The 17,784-nt window shown below is 25.2% G+C and overlaps 1 protein-coding gene across 3 annotated transcripts in view; it reads right to left on the bottom strand.

Moving 5' to 3' along the window:
* LOC129981225 (neural cell adhesion molecule 2-like) overlaps positions 1-6,735 on the bottom strand; it is a 1,216,049-nt gene extending 1,209,314 nt beyond the window's left edge. For all 3 annotated transcript variants that reach the window (XM_056091976.1, XM_056091978.1, XM_056091979.1), the window contains exon 1: positions 6,195-6,735. In XM_056091976.1, the coding sequence (XP_055947951.1) occupies positions 6,195-6,309 (115 nt within the window). In that variant the 5' untranslated portion in view covers positions 6,310-6,735. The remainder of the gene's footprint in view (positions 1-6,194) is intronic.
* Positions 6,736-17,784: the final 11,049 nt, after the last annotated feature.

Here is a 17,784-nt window from a genome sequence, read left to right as displayed (position 1 = left end):
ACATATTCGAATTTTCTAATAATTTAAGTTATATGAGAATACATATTCCTTTAGGAAAAAATTATTTTTCATTTTTATAAGATATTAATAATAATTTTCGTTAAATCTATCATATCTGAGAGGTCAGAAATAAAGCGAAGGAAATATGATACATGTATTTATTTTTCATCGAAAAAAAGAGCATTGATAGAATTTCATATAATTTTTAACTTAGAAAATTTCATAAAATTATTCAATATCATAAAAACTTAAAGCATAAATGCCTTTTTCCTACTTTTTAAGAAGCGAAAATTCTTCACGAATCATCTGTGTTAAAAAAAAAAAAAAAAAAAAAAAAAAAGAACGATGCAATATCGCTTAGATAGAATAATGGATTATTTTGTTTTATTTGAAAGATTACTATATTAAATGTATACCTAGCATTATCATTTTAACGCTGAAAGGAGTGACACCAATGTTTGAAACACCAATTTATCACATGACTAATGTTTATGCATTAATGCAAATAGTAAGCTTAGATATATATCATTCATATATAAATATATGATCAGCAACATTTGCCTAAATAGATAAAAGATGAACTTATATAAAAAAATTGCAAATAAAGGAAAATGTTTAGTAATTTATAATGAGAATCTGTGGTGACCGATTAATCCAAATGACAGCAGGTGGATGCTATGTGATATGGTCTAGTGGGCATTTAACTAATGAAAATGCCATCATCAAGCATTTAAGAAAGTTCAGCAGTAATTTTATGAGGGAAGGCAAAACATGACATAAGAATGTGAATAAAAGAAAATTATTATTTACCTCTTTTCTGGGCTGTAAATTGATATTATGAATAAATTAATACGGTTATGTTTACATATGTCTGTTTCAAGAATGGGTTTTTGATTGATAATTGGGCATTTTTTACAAGTTAAACACAAATGCGAACCAGTTTTTCTGAAGTTCCTTAAAGAAGTAAACTTACCCTCAATTTGTAAGATAATCGCCGAGAACCAATTATTATGCTAGACATTTTAAAAGAATTCCCGCCCTTTTTACTTGAGTCAATATCGAATGCGCAAATCTTAACTTATGTTTTAACAACAGCAACTCAGAGAGGGTTACTTTCATATTTAAATAGATTGATTTATTGATATGTAAATAAAGCTCAGAAGGAAAAAAAAAATATGGAATCTTAAATTTCTCGTTTTCTTGTATTATTTTTGTAACGAAATTCAATGTATTGGGAACTCCAATTAATATTATTTTATATTTTTACAGATACATTATATTCTCGTCTTGTGGGCCAATAGAAGTTATGGCTACTATTTTGTTTTGCTTAATTTTTTTCAGTTTCTAATTTAGCATTGCATGTTTACCTACTAGTGAATCATTAATTCTTCCGATCCATTTTTTGTGATTAATTTTGATTTGAGTTTTCGTATTGGCGTAGTGATATGAATTAAAAATTATTTAATTTCTTAATCACTTTGCAAAAGTATATGAAATTTTCTACTATACTTAACATTAGTTAATCTGTAATAATCAGATCTTATACTTTATTAACAAGATAATACCCCGTTAAGACTGCATATCTTCTAAAATGCGTAAGATTAGCGAGTCTTTTACTAACAATTAAATATGTGTTATCCCAGATTTCTTTTACAAACAGACGATATCGTATTTTAAATAAACTTTGATTGTTTGGTTTGCTTCAAATGTTCGACTATAGTATTTGTCGATATGTTTGGATATGCTCGAAATAACTGAGGTTATTCTATAGTCATGATGACCATTTTACAAGTTCAATGACATTTATTTTCAATATGCTCTCACATAGCTTCAAATATTCAAACACAACTTGAATTTTTGTATCTATGGATTTCCCAATCTAGCGGTAAATCAGAAATAAGTAGTTCAGTATATTTGCCGAATATGAATGAACTTTGTACTATTAGACTGCGATTAATTCTTCTCTTCAACATCTGATATCATTTATTACATTCAGTAGCTAGTATATTCAAGTTACAATGACTTTTGAGATCATACATTCCGAAATTAATACAATTTATTTGCTGTTTATCTCACAACCTGAAGTGGATTTTGAATTTGTTCTGTTTTTTGTAAAAAAAATTGTGTCACTAAGGCCATCAAAATCATGTAGGACAAGATATTTACTAAATATTAACCTAATCTTTTACTTTGAATTGATTGTACTATTTCAATCAAAGAACTGAGATCAACAATTCGTTACAACTTTGATATTATGCATTTCATTCTTTTTATTCAGTTGTTAGAGTATTCAGGCTGACTTTTGAGATGATACTTTCCTAAATCAATAAGACTCATTTACGTGCTATCTCAAATAAGGAACGGAATGTTGTATCTCCTGATATCCAGAATGTGCTACATATTCATAAATTCCAGTAGTGAATAAATATGATAAGGAAACTCTTAGGAAAGTATTGAAAGGAAAGACAAAATTTTTGAACCAAAGGAAACTTATTTTTAGAGGGCATAAAATCTATTCATTCAGAGAGATTTATTGTTTTCATGTTACAAAAATGAATTTTATAGATTTGATTGCATTAATATTCATTTCTAAAGAATTTTCAACTACTTTGAAATATTGCTTCTAAAGCATTAAAATAATTAATTTCTTAAAAAGAATTGCCTTAATAACAAAGAAAATTCCTTGTAGAATTAGAAATCAGTATATTTTTACATTAATACTTTTAGACGATATGAGAAAAATTCGTTGATATAAAAATTGAATAAAAAAATCCAATAAGAAAAAATAATTTAACAAATTATATAATTTGAGATTCTTAATTTCAATAAATTTTTCTTTCAATAAAAATTAATTTTCATCTTAATTCAAATGAACTGAAACGAAGCATTTAGATGGCTAATATTTTTTAAGATGTTTTGTATTTTTCTTTTTTTATATCTTTTATTAATTTTGTTAATATTTATTACTGAAAATTCAAAAAATTTCTTTTTTATCACGAAAAAAAAAATTTTGTGAAAATTGGCTCATCCAATTTATTATTTTGTTAAACGAGAATATGAATTAACTAATTTTCATTATTTGCTTAAATATAGATATAAGAACTTCAAATAGATATAAGAAGTCCAGGAAGATATTTTTTTAAAAAAATCAACAATTAAACATTTTTGAGGCTTTAAACTGAACAAATGAAATAATTTAATAAATTACAGAGAAAACTGAACATTGGGTATGAAGCCCACTACGGGATATGATATTGCAATTCTGTAGATATATTAATTCACGGTAGTATAGAAAATAAATATTTCATTGTAAAATTATCTTCAAATAAAAGATCGGCCAATGAAATTTCGTAGCATCAGACAATTGTTTTATTTTTTTTTTGCAATCAAATTAACTAACATAAAAAAAATATATGTGTAAATATAATAGAAAAAAAATATTCATATCTTGAATTTTATCACCAAAAAGTTAAAAAGCGGTAATTTCACTGAAAAGAATATTCCACATGATGTAAAACGTTAAGCATAATATCAAACAAATCACACAGTTCAACTTTGACTTATTTTTTTAAATAAATCAAAGAATTTAGCTAAGAAAAATAAATAGAAATCACAGAAGGTGTTATACAGATAGCTAAACAAACGCATGAATATACATGAGATTTAGGTTGGTTTTTCTTTTCCTTATTATTGAAGAAAAAGCCATCAAGAGTGAGTAAAACTTTAAAAATCCATTAATTCTGAAAGAACAAGAAATTACATCACAATAAAATTGCGAGTTTTTTTTTTTTTTTTTTTTTTTGCTTTAAGGGGGAAAAAACCAGTTCTTGTATAATTATCATTCAAACGAATTCTAATTAGCTTATAAGACTTTAATTAGCTAATTACCACATTAACTTATCTGTTTTTTCTCGCAGGATTCTTAATTTGTCATTTTTATGCTTTCAGGGAAACGGAAAATTATTAAATTTATCCTTCATATCTATTTGCATAAGAAATCAAACGCTTTGGTTTTAGGTGAGGATAAATTTACTGACAAATTTATCGTTTATTTTAAAAGTAAAGTGCGTAAAATAAATAATATCATTTTTTTTGGTTGCTTACAACTCTAAATAAAATTATTAAATTGAAAATAATTCTGTTGAAAAAACACTCCTAAAATTGTTTTAAGTGTTTCACTGTATTAGATTTTTTTCTATTTATTTAAAATAAATAACTTCCATTCTCATGTGGAAATATGTTTTTACAATGCTGTTCATAAGACCAGAAACTTCCCTCACAGAATAAGGGAAAAAAGCTTAAGTTTGAACATATAAGCTTTGGACTTGATCAAAAACATGAATGAAATACTTTAATTGCATAAATTATTCAGTTCACAATAAAATAGGTCTCATTGCAAATAATTTTGTTTCAAAAAATTTCAGTTCATTTCGTTTATTTTGTTAAGAATTCCTTAAGGAATGAAAATCTTCAGCATTTGTGTTTCGAATTTGTGCTTTTATGTTCTAAATAAAAAGACAAAATGATAAACAAATTGGTTTTTAAATTCATAATTTTTGCATTTGAATGATTTAAATTTCTTTCTATATTTTCTTTTGGCCCTATATTAAAATGATACTTAATAATATTTGAGTATTGGTTTTAATCAAAATATTTTATATTATTGTTCCAGAACCTCATCATAAATTTGTAATCGCTTCTATGTTCTGATAGAAATGAAAAGTTTTAAAAGTTTCCAATCACCTTCGTAAGGTTTTAAATTTTCAAAATGTTTTAATCTTATTTATATTTTCGAAATAGAACTCGTAATATTCTATTATTTTTTTATCTAAATAACCGATTTCTTATTTTGTCATAATGACACCTTAATTCATAACAATTATTGAGGAAGTCAATCAATTCGAGTTTTAAAATTGTACATTTAATATTTGTTGTAAAAAAACTTAGTTTAAACTTTTTAGCATTTAATTGAGCAACGAGTTAAAAAGACATATTTCTTTTTAATTGTGAAAAAATAATATTTTTCAGCAAAAATCAATTGTATATAACAATTCTTTAAATCCAATAAATTACGTTAAATATTATAAAAATTATGATATATATTATTTATTTATTATAATAATTTATTATATAACCACTTATTATAATAATCATAATAAGTCTTATATGAAATATGTTTTAAGAAATCAAATAGTTATCACCATTATGAAACTATTTATAACTATATATAATTTCTTCTTCCAATCACAATGTTAGATTCCTTGTATTTAGTAATAAAATATTCTGGTAACCCACATGTAGCGATTCTTAAGAAAACAACATATTCTTTTTTGGAAGTACATAACATAAGTATTTTAAAAAAGAAAGAAAAACATATATAACTCTGTCTCAGCAGTCAAATTCCTTCCGTATCAATAAAAAAATAAAATGCTGTTAAAATATGTAGAAAATGGTGGATTTTTATTTGTCTACCTTAACTATTTCAATTAAAATCGAGTATTTTGATATTGAGTTCTTATATGCGAGATTGATTCTAACAAAATAAAATAAATAAATAAATAAAAGCTGAAACGTTATATTTGAGATTTTTTTTAGTTCACAAGAATCCCACCCTTTTCATCTAGCATGTATGAATCAACACTGAGAATTTTACTGATTTATAAATATATATATATATATATATATATATATATATATATATATATATATATATATATATATATATATATATATATATATATATATATATAATTATTTTTTTTATCCCAATAGCTATAAATTTTCATTGAGTTTAATGTTTCCATTTATTGCGTTAACATATCGTAATTCATCAGGATTAACAATTCATACACAAAAAAAAAGGATTTTTCTGAGCATCACTTTAGATTTAACTTAATTTTTATATCATCCATAAAGAGTGACGAGTTCTGAAATTTTTAATCATTGTAATAAACTTAATTCTATCATAACATTTTCTGACACTTTTAATATCCATGATTGCCGCATTGCATAATACTTCAAATATATAAATTTCTAAATTTTAATTTCTTTACAAAACATATTTTATATTTAAGTTTATTTAATAATCATTTTAACCGCAAACAGATATTAAGAGAATAGCAATCATAACAATTCGCATTTCAGCGCAAATCCAATATATTCAACTATTTACAGCAATCACATGCAAAACTTACCTGGTCCATCTCCTTTAATCACCGAGAATCGCATAATCGCCGAAATCATCACTAATAACATACACCTCATTGTGAAGCAGCGCTTGGTCACTCGTCGATCAATCACTGTGGTCATCTTTATAGATAATTATCTTTTACGAGTTTACGCAATCTTTTTTTTTATCTCCCAAAGATAATTATTATATTTTCACATCCGAATGCTTCACAGACTCTACCATTATTACCCCTGCAAATACCATTGCATAGAGATGAGATAAATTCCTTTATATATATTTCACACTACAAATGCGAAAAAAGTTTTTCGCCGCACTCCGTAAATATCCACGATGATAGTACAAACGATTTAAATTCGATCAAGGAATAGCAAGTGTCGATAAAAAAAGTGTTAAAGTGATTGGAATGTGTGTACGCAAAAATTGTACGCAAGAAAAGCGGTGAATTATTTTTTTTTCCACTGCAAGAATCAACATTCATTCAATATATTTGCTGCACTGACAACTGTAAGAGGCCGCCAACGAAGAGAATATCTCGGCGAGGACCATCTTCGAGCTGAATGCCACAATCTTTTGTTGGGGGATTGTGAGAGCGCGAGTTTGGGGGTACTGGCCGCTTGGTGGCGCTTCTACCACTCGAGTTTGGTGTCGTGCGGATGGCTCGGAGTTGATGTATTTTTCCTTGTTCTTCTCCGATGAAAGACTCACGTGGGTCTCCCAGGAACTCGGCGGATGAAGATGCGGTTGTTTACTTTGCTAGATGGTTTTGTTCTGTCTTTTGTGTTTTGGATAAAAAGAATCTAAATTCATAGCTGCAAAATTTTCTTAATATCGATCTTGTAAATCGAGAATATCGCATTTAGCATAAGAAATGGTTTGCACGGATTTAATGACTTCAGTCCCACTTGTGTGAAACTTAATAAACCTTCTTCGTTTATGAATTTCTTTGATGTAAACCGGATTTCTTAATAGTTTTTCATCTTGTATTTGTTGCAATTATTTTTCGAAGAATATAGACACGTGGAAGAAAAGAAAGAGAAATCATTACTTTATTTTCAATGCTAAATAATTTTTAAAAAAAATCAATTTAAAGTTATTGAGAGATACAAATAATTATTATTAAATCTTCAAAAAGATAAATTTTGTTAAATATACTTCAAAATATAATCTTCTAAAATATATTTGCATATGGAGTTTGAAAATCTCAAAATGAATTGTCACATTAAACTATTTCAACACATCACCTGTATTTTTCCATGAATAACCCGCTTAGAGTCAAGGTTAAAAGTTTGAAAAGCAAACAACAGTTTTATAATTCTCCTTATAATATTTTCTTTGTTTTTGTGAGAAATGTTCAAATATAATTTGTAAAATTCCAAATATCAAATATTACACGGAATTCTACACAAATTATTTGAAATAATGTGTATATGATATTCTATAAATGCTAATATACACAATTTATACCTAAAGAAATGTTATTTAATTGATCGTTGGTGTTCAAAATTCATAAAAATGAAATTTATATATATAATTCTTTCAATGTGTAAAAAAATCGATTGACAGTTAAAAAAAAATGTTTGAAGCTATTGATAAGAAAAACAAAATATGCTTTTAAAGAGAACATAATTTCAATAGTATTAATCTCATATTGTTTCATAAAAAATATTTGTTTCAATTAATTTAATAGGAATTCATCAAATTCTTAATTGTATATAAATAATGACTGTAAAATAATACGGTTAGAACTTGAGAAGTTTCATCGAAGTTAATATCGATTTAATATTGTCTGTTTACTGAAAAAAATGATTTTTCTTGTACTAGATCCACTCGGAAAATTCACTGGCTTCCACTCGGAAAATCCTCCATTCAGTTTTAGATCCCATTGATAGAATGGAAATTTATCGATAGTTATGTCTGCATTATTCTAAAATCAACATCTCAGATTTGATTTTAGAACATATCAGATTTTAGAATGATAATCAGATCGCACCATTTTAAAGAAATGGTGCGACATTGCACGAGATAAAGTAAAAATAAAAATAAATGAAATATCAATTTTATAAACTGAATCATTTGGAAATAATGGTTTTTTTTCTAAGCATTTTATTATTCATATGTTAATTTAGGTCACAAATTAATAATTCGATTAGTGACGACAGAGTATTAATAATGATTTCAAATATTAATGTTATATTTAGGATTTGGCTTGGGAATTCTTTGAATAAATCAATTATTTTAAAAATCCAATTAGATTACAAGATTTAAACATTAAACAATGCTTTATTCTCAACTCGTAAAGATCAATTTAGTCCTTAATTTTTCGAAAAATTTCTTTCGGAGAACTGAGTTTCTAATCAGTGAACTGCCCACATAGAATTCTCGATATTATTAAAGAGCTTCAAAATTTTTAACAAGATTCCAAACGATATATATATATATATATATATATATATATATATATATATATATATATATAAAACTTAAAATCTATTTAAATTTTGAAATGCTTAGCCTTCCTCAAAGATTAATATTTGATAGAATTTAAGACACACTGAGTATTTACCCTATTAGCACAAAATCCTCAACAATATTATTGAGATATGTTGATTCAGAATATAGAAAAATATTATGGAAGTATCGTACAATAAATTATGTTGATACGTAACTAGTGTTTTACCCATTTAAAATACAAGATATTATCTCAAATGCATCAAAATTTCTAAAATGATTTAAATCACACGTAAACAATATAATTTAAGTAACAATGTGTTATTTTTATGGAGATTGAATCATAAATATTATTTTAACTATATAAGCATTAAATTTTTTATATATCTATAAAAAATTCCTTTTGTATTGCGCATGATTGATACAAAATGAATAAGAAATTGCAGCATGACAAAAGAAAAAGAAGAAAAAAATCACTTCTTATCGTAAAGAATTTGATTTGACGTGAATGATTTGTTTCATTAAAAATTTATTTCTTATTTATGTAAAATCCTTCGATATAATAACATAAATAGCATTTTAATTCAAAATTAAGATATTTTTTAAAAAGTTAAAAGACTTTCTCTTGCAAAAGAAATCACAAACATGACTTTAATATGTATATTTATGTTTCACGTTACACGTTCACATGTATTTTTTTAATTCATAATTTACTATTCTTAATTTGCTAAAAAAAACAAGAGAAAAAAATTAATACGAATTACAATTATTAATAAAAACTGAGATGCTATTTTCACCTTGGTAATGAAAATGAAAACTTATACATTGTTTCTAACAAAAGTAAAATATATTTCCTTAGACAAAAAAATTGGACATGATAATGGTTAACCGAATAGAAATGTTACAAAATATAAATATGACTTGAAATAATGTGAAATATTGTAGCTTAAATACTAAGTTTTTTGGAAAAATTATCGCATCATTAATTACTTATGCTAAAATAAGCAATTATTGAATATGTTTTTTAACAATGTTCGGCTCTTTCGGAAGGCAAGTGCAGCATTTTTCACAAAGTAACTTTTTCATGACTTTAGAAAATAAATGATTCTTTAGGGGGAAAAAAGAATGATAGGATAAGCAGATAATGGAAGGCTTTCAACTTTAAGAACCATGCAAATGGCATTTCAAACGTGGAATAAAAACTATGAATTTCTAATGTTTACCTTAAATATTTCGAATTGTTAAAAAATCATCTGGAAATTAAAGAAAGGAATAAAAACACTATCATTAAGGAAAAATATCTATTTTAAAAAAAATATAAAATCCATTTGGAACATATGGTTATTTAATATGTCAATCATCACATCTCTCATTCCTTAAATCGGGATATTTTTATAGAAAGGCAATTGATTTAGCTTGAAAAATTACTGAGTGTTTAAATTAATTTATAAAAGGAAATCCTAAAACCATCCTCAATAACAACATGAGGAACATTTTAAATAAATATTCAAAGACTTTTAAAAATAAATTATTTTCTGCTTTTTTTAAAAAAAATAATAAATTTAACTTATATTCACTTATTTTAAATCTAACTCTGTTTCAATTTTTTTTAAAAAAATGCCTTTTCAATGTCTATTTAATAATAGTAATTAAGAAAATTTCCTATTTTTTAACGATAGATGACATTGTGTTTTTGCAATACAAGTCCATTGTATAGCTTTATCAAATATTTAATAACTTGATATTCTTTCATTTTTGAAACCTAAAAAAATGATTATGTTTAATAATTGTATAGTTTATAAAAGGAACAAAAAAAATAGAATGTTTATGATATTATGAAAATTAACCTATTGGAATAGCATTATTATATTTTAATAGCGCGATGATGTCATTAGATTTGGCTCCATTTGGAAAGTCCATGTAAATAGTGAAAGGAACGTGTAAGTAAAATAACACGGCATTATTATCTAAAAATTTAGTAGAATTACGGATAGGAAATCAAATATAAATGAATTAATTGAAATTAAATATATAACCAATGTTTAATTTTAAAATAATAAATATATAATCAATATTCCCGGCGAACCAGCTAGTTATCAAGGCAAGTAATCTTTAATAAACATATATTATTTCAAATTTCAAAATAAATTATTAATGAAGTTATAACTGAATTTTACTTTAACGATCTTGGAAATAAAAAATATAAAAAGATTTGATAATTCTGAAGTATTACTGAGTTCTCAGAATACGTTATTTTTGGTTTTCATTTATAATGCATTTTATCTCATCAAATAGCTTACAAGATAATCTCCTACCTTGAGAGATAACTATCATAAATAATAGAAGCATTGTGTGTCTTGTTCTAAATCTCGCCGATGAATTATTTCTTAGAGAAGCTTTTTCATATTTTATCACTTACATCGCAGGGGAATCAAGAATCCGCATGCGGTCTCAAAATCTTTAGATACATAGCTCTGGAGAATTCCTTCATTTGGGACTATATTTTTTTTGAAATTTGCAGTGATTTTAAATTTGGTATTTTATGTTACTTAAGAAGCTTACATTTTGTGTCAATCAATGCGACTTGTTTTTGAATTTTGGATTGAAACATTTAACATTACTTGAAGAGCTGTAGAAAAGCTAGAAAAAAAATATGCTGAATTTCAGTACACGCTTTTTTTCCCTTAAGGATAATTTGAAAGGCAAACTTAAATTTATTCATTCTGTTTATAAGAAAAAATTCAAAAATAATAAGTAATAGTTATTAACGCAATAGATCATTTAACCCGTTACTGAAGAAGGGAGTCAAAATGACTCCGCATTATTCATTAGCTCTGATTATAACATTGTATTTTATCCATAGAATAGAATCATCTCCTCTGTACCTTCAAGTTCTTTTTTTCAGCAGTATGTTGGCAAAAGTCTAAGTATGAACACTTAAGTATAACCGAGTTATTTTTTATTCAAAGTTTTATTTGCTATTTACGGTGTCATTTACTCCATGTCTCTGAAATTGCTTTAACCCTTTAAAGGGCCTTTTTTTTCTAGTCATATTATGTTAAAATATTTTTAGGCTTGAAATTAGAATAAGAAAAGGGATTCATTTAGCTTATTAATTTAATTTGATTAATTAATTTGGTTAATTAAGAGTTAATTAATGAATCAAGACACATCATTTGTTTAAGATAAATAACTGAAGCATCTAAATTTCTGTCTTTCTAAGAAAATTTGTCAGAACTTATGCCAACCTACATAATTTCATACAAAGATTGATAAATTCGGTGGGAAGCCTACTTCCCAAGGCCCTAGAAAGGGCTAAATTGGAATAATGCAAAAAGAATAAAGAAATATTCTTAAAATAATATTTTAAAATATTATATTCTTCATTTTTATTTGTTAAATTCGAACAGTTATTAACATTGGTGTAATTCCGTAATATCTAAACAAAGTAAATATTCATTAAATAATTATTTAGGTTTTTGTTATAACATCTTTCCAACATTTAATATTATAACATTTAACATTTTCAATATTAATATTGTTAATATTTTTGGTAACTAAATGATTTCTAGAATGTATTGTGTTTTTTTTTTCAAAATAAAATTCAATGCGGTTTACAAAAGACAAGGAAAAAAAAAAAGGTGTCATTTTCACTCCATGTCTCCAGCCGCTTTAGGAAATTCGTGTCTCCAGTTAAGGGCTAAAAGCTTACTATTATTTCGATTTTGTAAATGATTTTTTCTTTAGAACATTTTAGTTTGATCGTACATATTTACAAAAAACATCAAAGCAAAAATAAGAGCAGAATACAGCACAATTTGATATTGACACTTCTTTTTCCTGTTAATGCATATGAAATGCATTCCTATCAATAGCATAAATTATTAATTTGCATAAAAAATGTTATTTTTTGAAAAATTATATTATACATATTATACACAATTCACATGATCAAATGCAAAGTTATAAAGTTATTAGAAGCATAATCATCTATACAATTTCATATTTGAGTTTCAGATTTTAGTAGCTCCCATAAAAATAGATAAAAAAATAATGCAAATAATTATACTGCTTGTGCCAACTTATCAAATAATTTTTATCTCCAACAAACTGTTTTGGAAAAATACATGGAATGCTCTAAAATGTTTCTATTCTGTGTTTCATTTCCAGTTAAAATCAAAGTAGCTGAAACAAGAAAAATTCTGACATGCGTTATTTCATAGAAAAATAACTAAACTAATGAAACCAACATTTTGATCCAATCTTTAAAAACTTAAAAAAAAAAAAAAAACATACTCATATCATGTATGAATATTTTTATTTTATTTATTTAGAAACTCTGGTTATTTGATAACAACAATGAGACAAATAGTGAAAGACGTCGTAGAATAGATGTAGACGTCGTAGACACCATTGTATGTTGTAATTCATTATACACTTTTACCTAAATATAAATTACATATGCATTTTCAATATCTGCTTATTTGGTAGCTTAAATATAATTTAACTCTTCCCACAAGTAATGCCCCATTCCCAAAGCATTATAGAACATAGCCGGCAGGATTGTCTTCCATATTTAAACAAAAAAAAAGTAATTTCTTCTCTATGGAAATAATTCCTTTTCAAATGCGATTGATTTCGAAAATATAAGAAATGTTTTGTTTAAAGGTATGAAAAGAATTTATTTCTGCAACTTAGAGTGCTTCTTTTTATATTGGAGAATTTTGCCCAGAAATGATTTACATAATACTTAAAAAATATTATATTTCTTGTTTAAGAACTATTTTTTTTATTTATATTAAATACGAGCAAAAGTTATATAAATCTATAATTTACTTATTTGAATTTAACTTAGTTTTTATGGGTTTATTCTCAATTTATGAACGATTACATAATGAAAAAAAATTATATTTAAATAAAATGAAAAATATGTTTATTCAAATAAAAGCAATTATTTGTTGAATACAAGTCTAAAAAATTGTAGATTAGTATTTTAGTTAGTAATTTATGATGTTGAATTTCCCTATTTCGTTAATCCTAAATATGTAGATTCTACAATATCATTATTTCAAAAATAACTACTTTGTAAGTGTAAAAGGTTTGTTTTTATTTTCTCCCCGAAATTAATTTTTCTTCAGTTATTCAATAGAATCAAGTATCTAAATCATTATGCCCCTGCTAACTATTTTAATTGTTTTATCTGCTTTACGTAGTCGAATTCGTAAGTTGGAATCTAAAATTCAGTATTAATACTTACCAATTTAGGCTATTAGTTAATCGTCTAATATTTAGTTGTATTATATTCTAATAGAATTTTTCAGGTATAACTATATCCATGATGCAAATAATAAAATATTTTAAATAATGAAATTATTATAAATATTAAAGTGAAATAATAATAGTACTTCGTTCTGATCTATTTATTTGCTGCACGTTTCTTTCTAATGAAGTCGAAGCACAAGATTTTGTATTTGCATAAAAAACAGAACCGTCTATGCAATCCATCTTCAAAGTGCAGTGCTATAACTTTCTCAGGCAAATTGAGGGGTTTTAAATAGAATATTTTTTCTTTTGTATCGGCGACGAAGAAAAATACTTGATTAAATAATGATGAAACTATTAAAATTGTTTAAATTCCATTTCACCTATTAACAACTTTTCTAAAAATTATTCAATTATTATAAAAATGTAAAATTCAGAAAAAAATTGTTCACTAATTAAATACAAGGATTTTTTTTCAATTTCAAATAGTATAAAATAATAATTGTTCTATGTTTTTCGAATTAAAAGCGATGAAACTAAAAAAAATGCATGTTTTCATTAATTAAATTTCTAATAATGTTGCAGATACCCATTGTTTCAACAGCTTTACTTATTTAACTTAGATTTGATTCATTATTATTTTTTTGCCATAAATTATCAATTACAGTTTTCTATTTTACGTTTGTTCTTTTTTTGAAATTATTATTATTATTATTTTTTTATTTTTAGAAATATGTATTTTCGCATTTTCTCAGTTTGTCCTTGAAGTTTTAACCAAAAACACACTTAAGAGTTCCCATTACTTAATATTATGTCTATTTAAAGTAAAATGGATCTCTTAAATTTATCTCTTATTCTATTTTGTAATAAATCTCATATTTTATGATGGATTAAACTGATAGGATTTTAAACGATGAAAATATTTGTCAAAGATAGCTATGTAATTTCCCTTCAAAAGCAACTTGGTAAAATGCCATTTATATGCATATGCCATTTATATCCATTTATATGCATATTCCTATAGTTTTATTGCTAGGGAAATTCTAATATTCGCATAATTTCTTCGCTAACTCCGGGAATTCTAATATTCACATTGATAGATCTTTAGATAGTTTATTTCTCAATAGAATTTATATATTTCTCAATTAATGACATTTTCTAAGTGTCCGAGGTGATTTACTTCATTATAAAAGTTTCTCATATCGATTGAGTTGACTCAATCTAACTGCATCAAACCCATATCAATTTTCATAAAGATCTTATAACTTTAAAACTATAAATACCAGTTTTTTTTTCTTTTTCAAAATTAAGATTATTTAGGGCTCTAACGGGTGCTATATTTTGCAAAATTAAAAACAAAAATTAACTATAGGTGCAATTTTTGAGGTGGGTCATATGTGTCCCAGCCGTCTTTTTAAATGGGACACATGTGTACCATTGGGGTTGAAGTGACCATATAAAAAACAGCGAAAAAAGTCTCTAGTTTTTTTTAATATTTTAAAACAATTTTATTACAAGAAAATTCTTATAAATTGCATATCCAACTTTATTCGTGACATTTCTATGTATGATACATTGCAAAACAGTTTTAGTAGAATGCAGCATTAGTCATGGCATATACAATATTCATTCGGGTTTCTTTATTATTACTTTATTACTAAGATGTTGTTAAAAATTACTCTAACATGCGAATGTAATCACAGAAAACCATTGGGGCATGCACTTAAATAAATTCCCCACTTACTTATCTCTTTGGATGATTTAAAAATAACAGTGGGGCATATATTTTTCCGGTGGGCCCCAAAGGATTAAAAGAGTCTTGTATATATAAATTTATTTCATGTATCTCGGTAAACGGCTTTAACGATTTGAATCAAATTATTTATTTAGAAAAGGTTTTGCTTTTTTATCTGCATAGATGTCTTTTCTGAAAAAATGCGATTTTACACAAAAGAAAAACTTTTTTTTTTAATTAACTAATTGAGCCTTTTTCTATTTGCTGTCTGAAAATAACATATAGTGTCTTCTTGGACTCGATATCATAATGTAAAACTTAGTATATGTTCAAGAATATAGGTAATAAATAAATTGTAAAGTAAATACTTTAATGCAGCACAGTTTTGAATGACATGTTAAACTAAATGCATTATGATTTATTAAATGACCAGTTCGTATATAGGTAAGATTAAAAAATATTCATATATAATCAGTATGTGATTCGTATCTAAATATTTCTCCAAAAATACAAGGTTTTACAAAACATTGTAAATCAAAGCTCGGTCTTCCAGATATTAGTGCATTATAAAAAAAAAACTGTGAAATTGCATGAAATTATTCTGTTTAAAAGTGTGTACCAAAATATATATAGAAAGACTTGGTTTGCATCACATATATATATCACTGAAAATTAAATATCAATTGAGTTGAAATGATAGGAGTTAAATTAAGATTTCTACTTGAAAAGCTTCTTGAAGTTTCGAAATTCACATTATTAGATTCTTAATAAAGTGAAATTTTCTGATGGAATAGCAAAAGTCTGAATTCTTTAGGCGCTAATTTAAAACTGCTGTATGGCAAATTGCAACCCACAAAATCTAACAATTAAAACAAGAATATTTAAAAAGACCGCTAAAGGCTTGTGTCGAGCATGGAGGCTTCGCTGCTAATTTTCTCCTAATTTAGAGATGAACAGACAAGAAGGAGATATTTTAAACTTAATCGAATTATGTCATCTACATAATGTCATATCACCTATTTTGGTTGTAAGAAACTAAATTTTAAAACTAGAGTGTAGAACTGAATACGTTTCTAATAATTTATAAAATTCATACTATTATCCTTTAGGCTGACATTGACCTAAGTAGTCAGTGACACTGTATCTTCTGTTAAGACTTCTATAAAATTTCGTTATTTCCATCATATAATCTACACATATTTTTAATTTATTTTGTCTACTCCTAATTTATACTACATATATGATTTTAACGCTTCAGAAGTATGTCTATGTTGCACCAAATTGCAAAGATTATGAATAGACTGCTGCTTTAAAATTGGTAATCATATGCATCATGTTAGTCATAATGAATTTTCTGAGTATGGTAATTTAATATTTAAATTTAATATAGAAAATATCTAAAATACATTTGATTTTGTATTTATTATTTGTCACAACAAAACTATTATTAGATATATTATGCAACAATAGCTAATAAGCTAATCAACCTTCGAAATATTATCTGTCCTGTAGTTATTACTGCTGCCGATGCGTTACATAATTTTTGTTAAGTAAAATTTATCCTATATGAGGACCTAGATTAAAATTTAATTCTGAACATGGTATCTAAGATTTAGATTCTAATCATAAATATCATATTATATAATGTTGCCACTGCATTTAATATTGTATAAGTCTTCATTATTTTCTATATTATATATATATATATATATATATATATATATATATATATATATATATATATATATATATATATATATATATATATATATATATATATATATATATATATAATCCCTAATTCAATTCCAATATATAAAGTGATCTTATCACTGTCGTATATCTCTTCTATTTAAAAGTGTTTTTGGTTAAGATTACTGCCTATTCCTAAGACTATTCCTGTCTCGTATTAGGAACAGTGACTTCTGAGGCTACAGTATCATTTTATACGTATATATACTTATAATCAAATTTTAACTAAGACATATCTATTTCTGTCTATTATAGAAATATCTTTAATGTATTTCCTTAATGTTTTTCAAAGTATCGCCCGACAATCTTGAATATTGTTCTGAGTGTTAAGATTGCACATTTTTAAGAACTTTTATGAAATCAGAAAAAAAAAAAAAAAAAAAGGAAAAAATTTCGA

The sequence above is a fragment of the Argiope bruennichi genome, chromosome 8 (assembly GCF_947563725.1).
Source record: "Argiope bruennichi chromosome 8, qqArgBrue1.1, whole genome shotgun sequence".
Lineage (NCBI taxonomy): Eukaryota > Metazoa > Arthropoda > Arachnida > Araneae > Araneidae > Argiope > Argiope bruennichi.
Note: the sequence above shows the minus strand (reverse complement) of the source record. Positions and strands in the feature narration are given on the sequence as shown.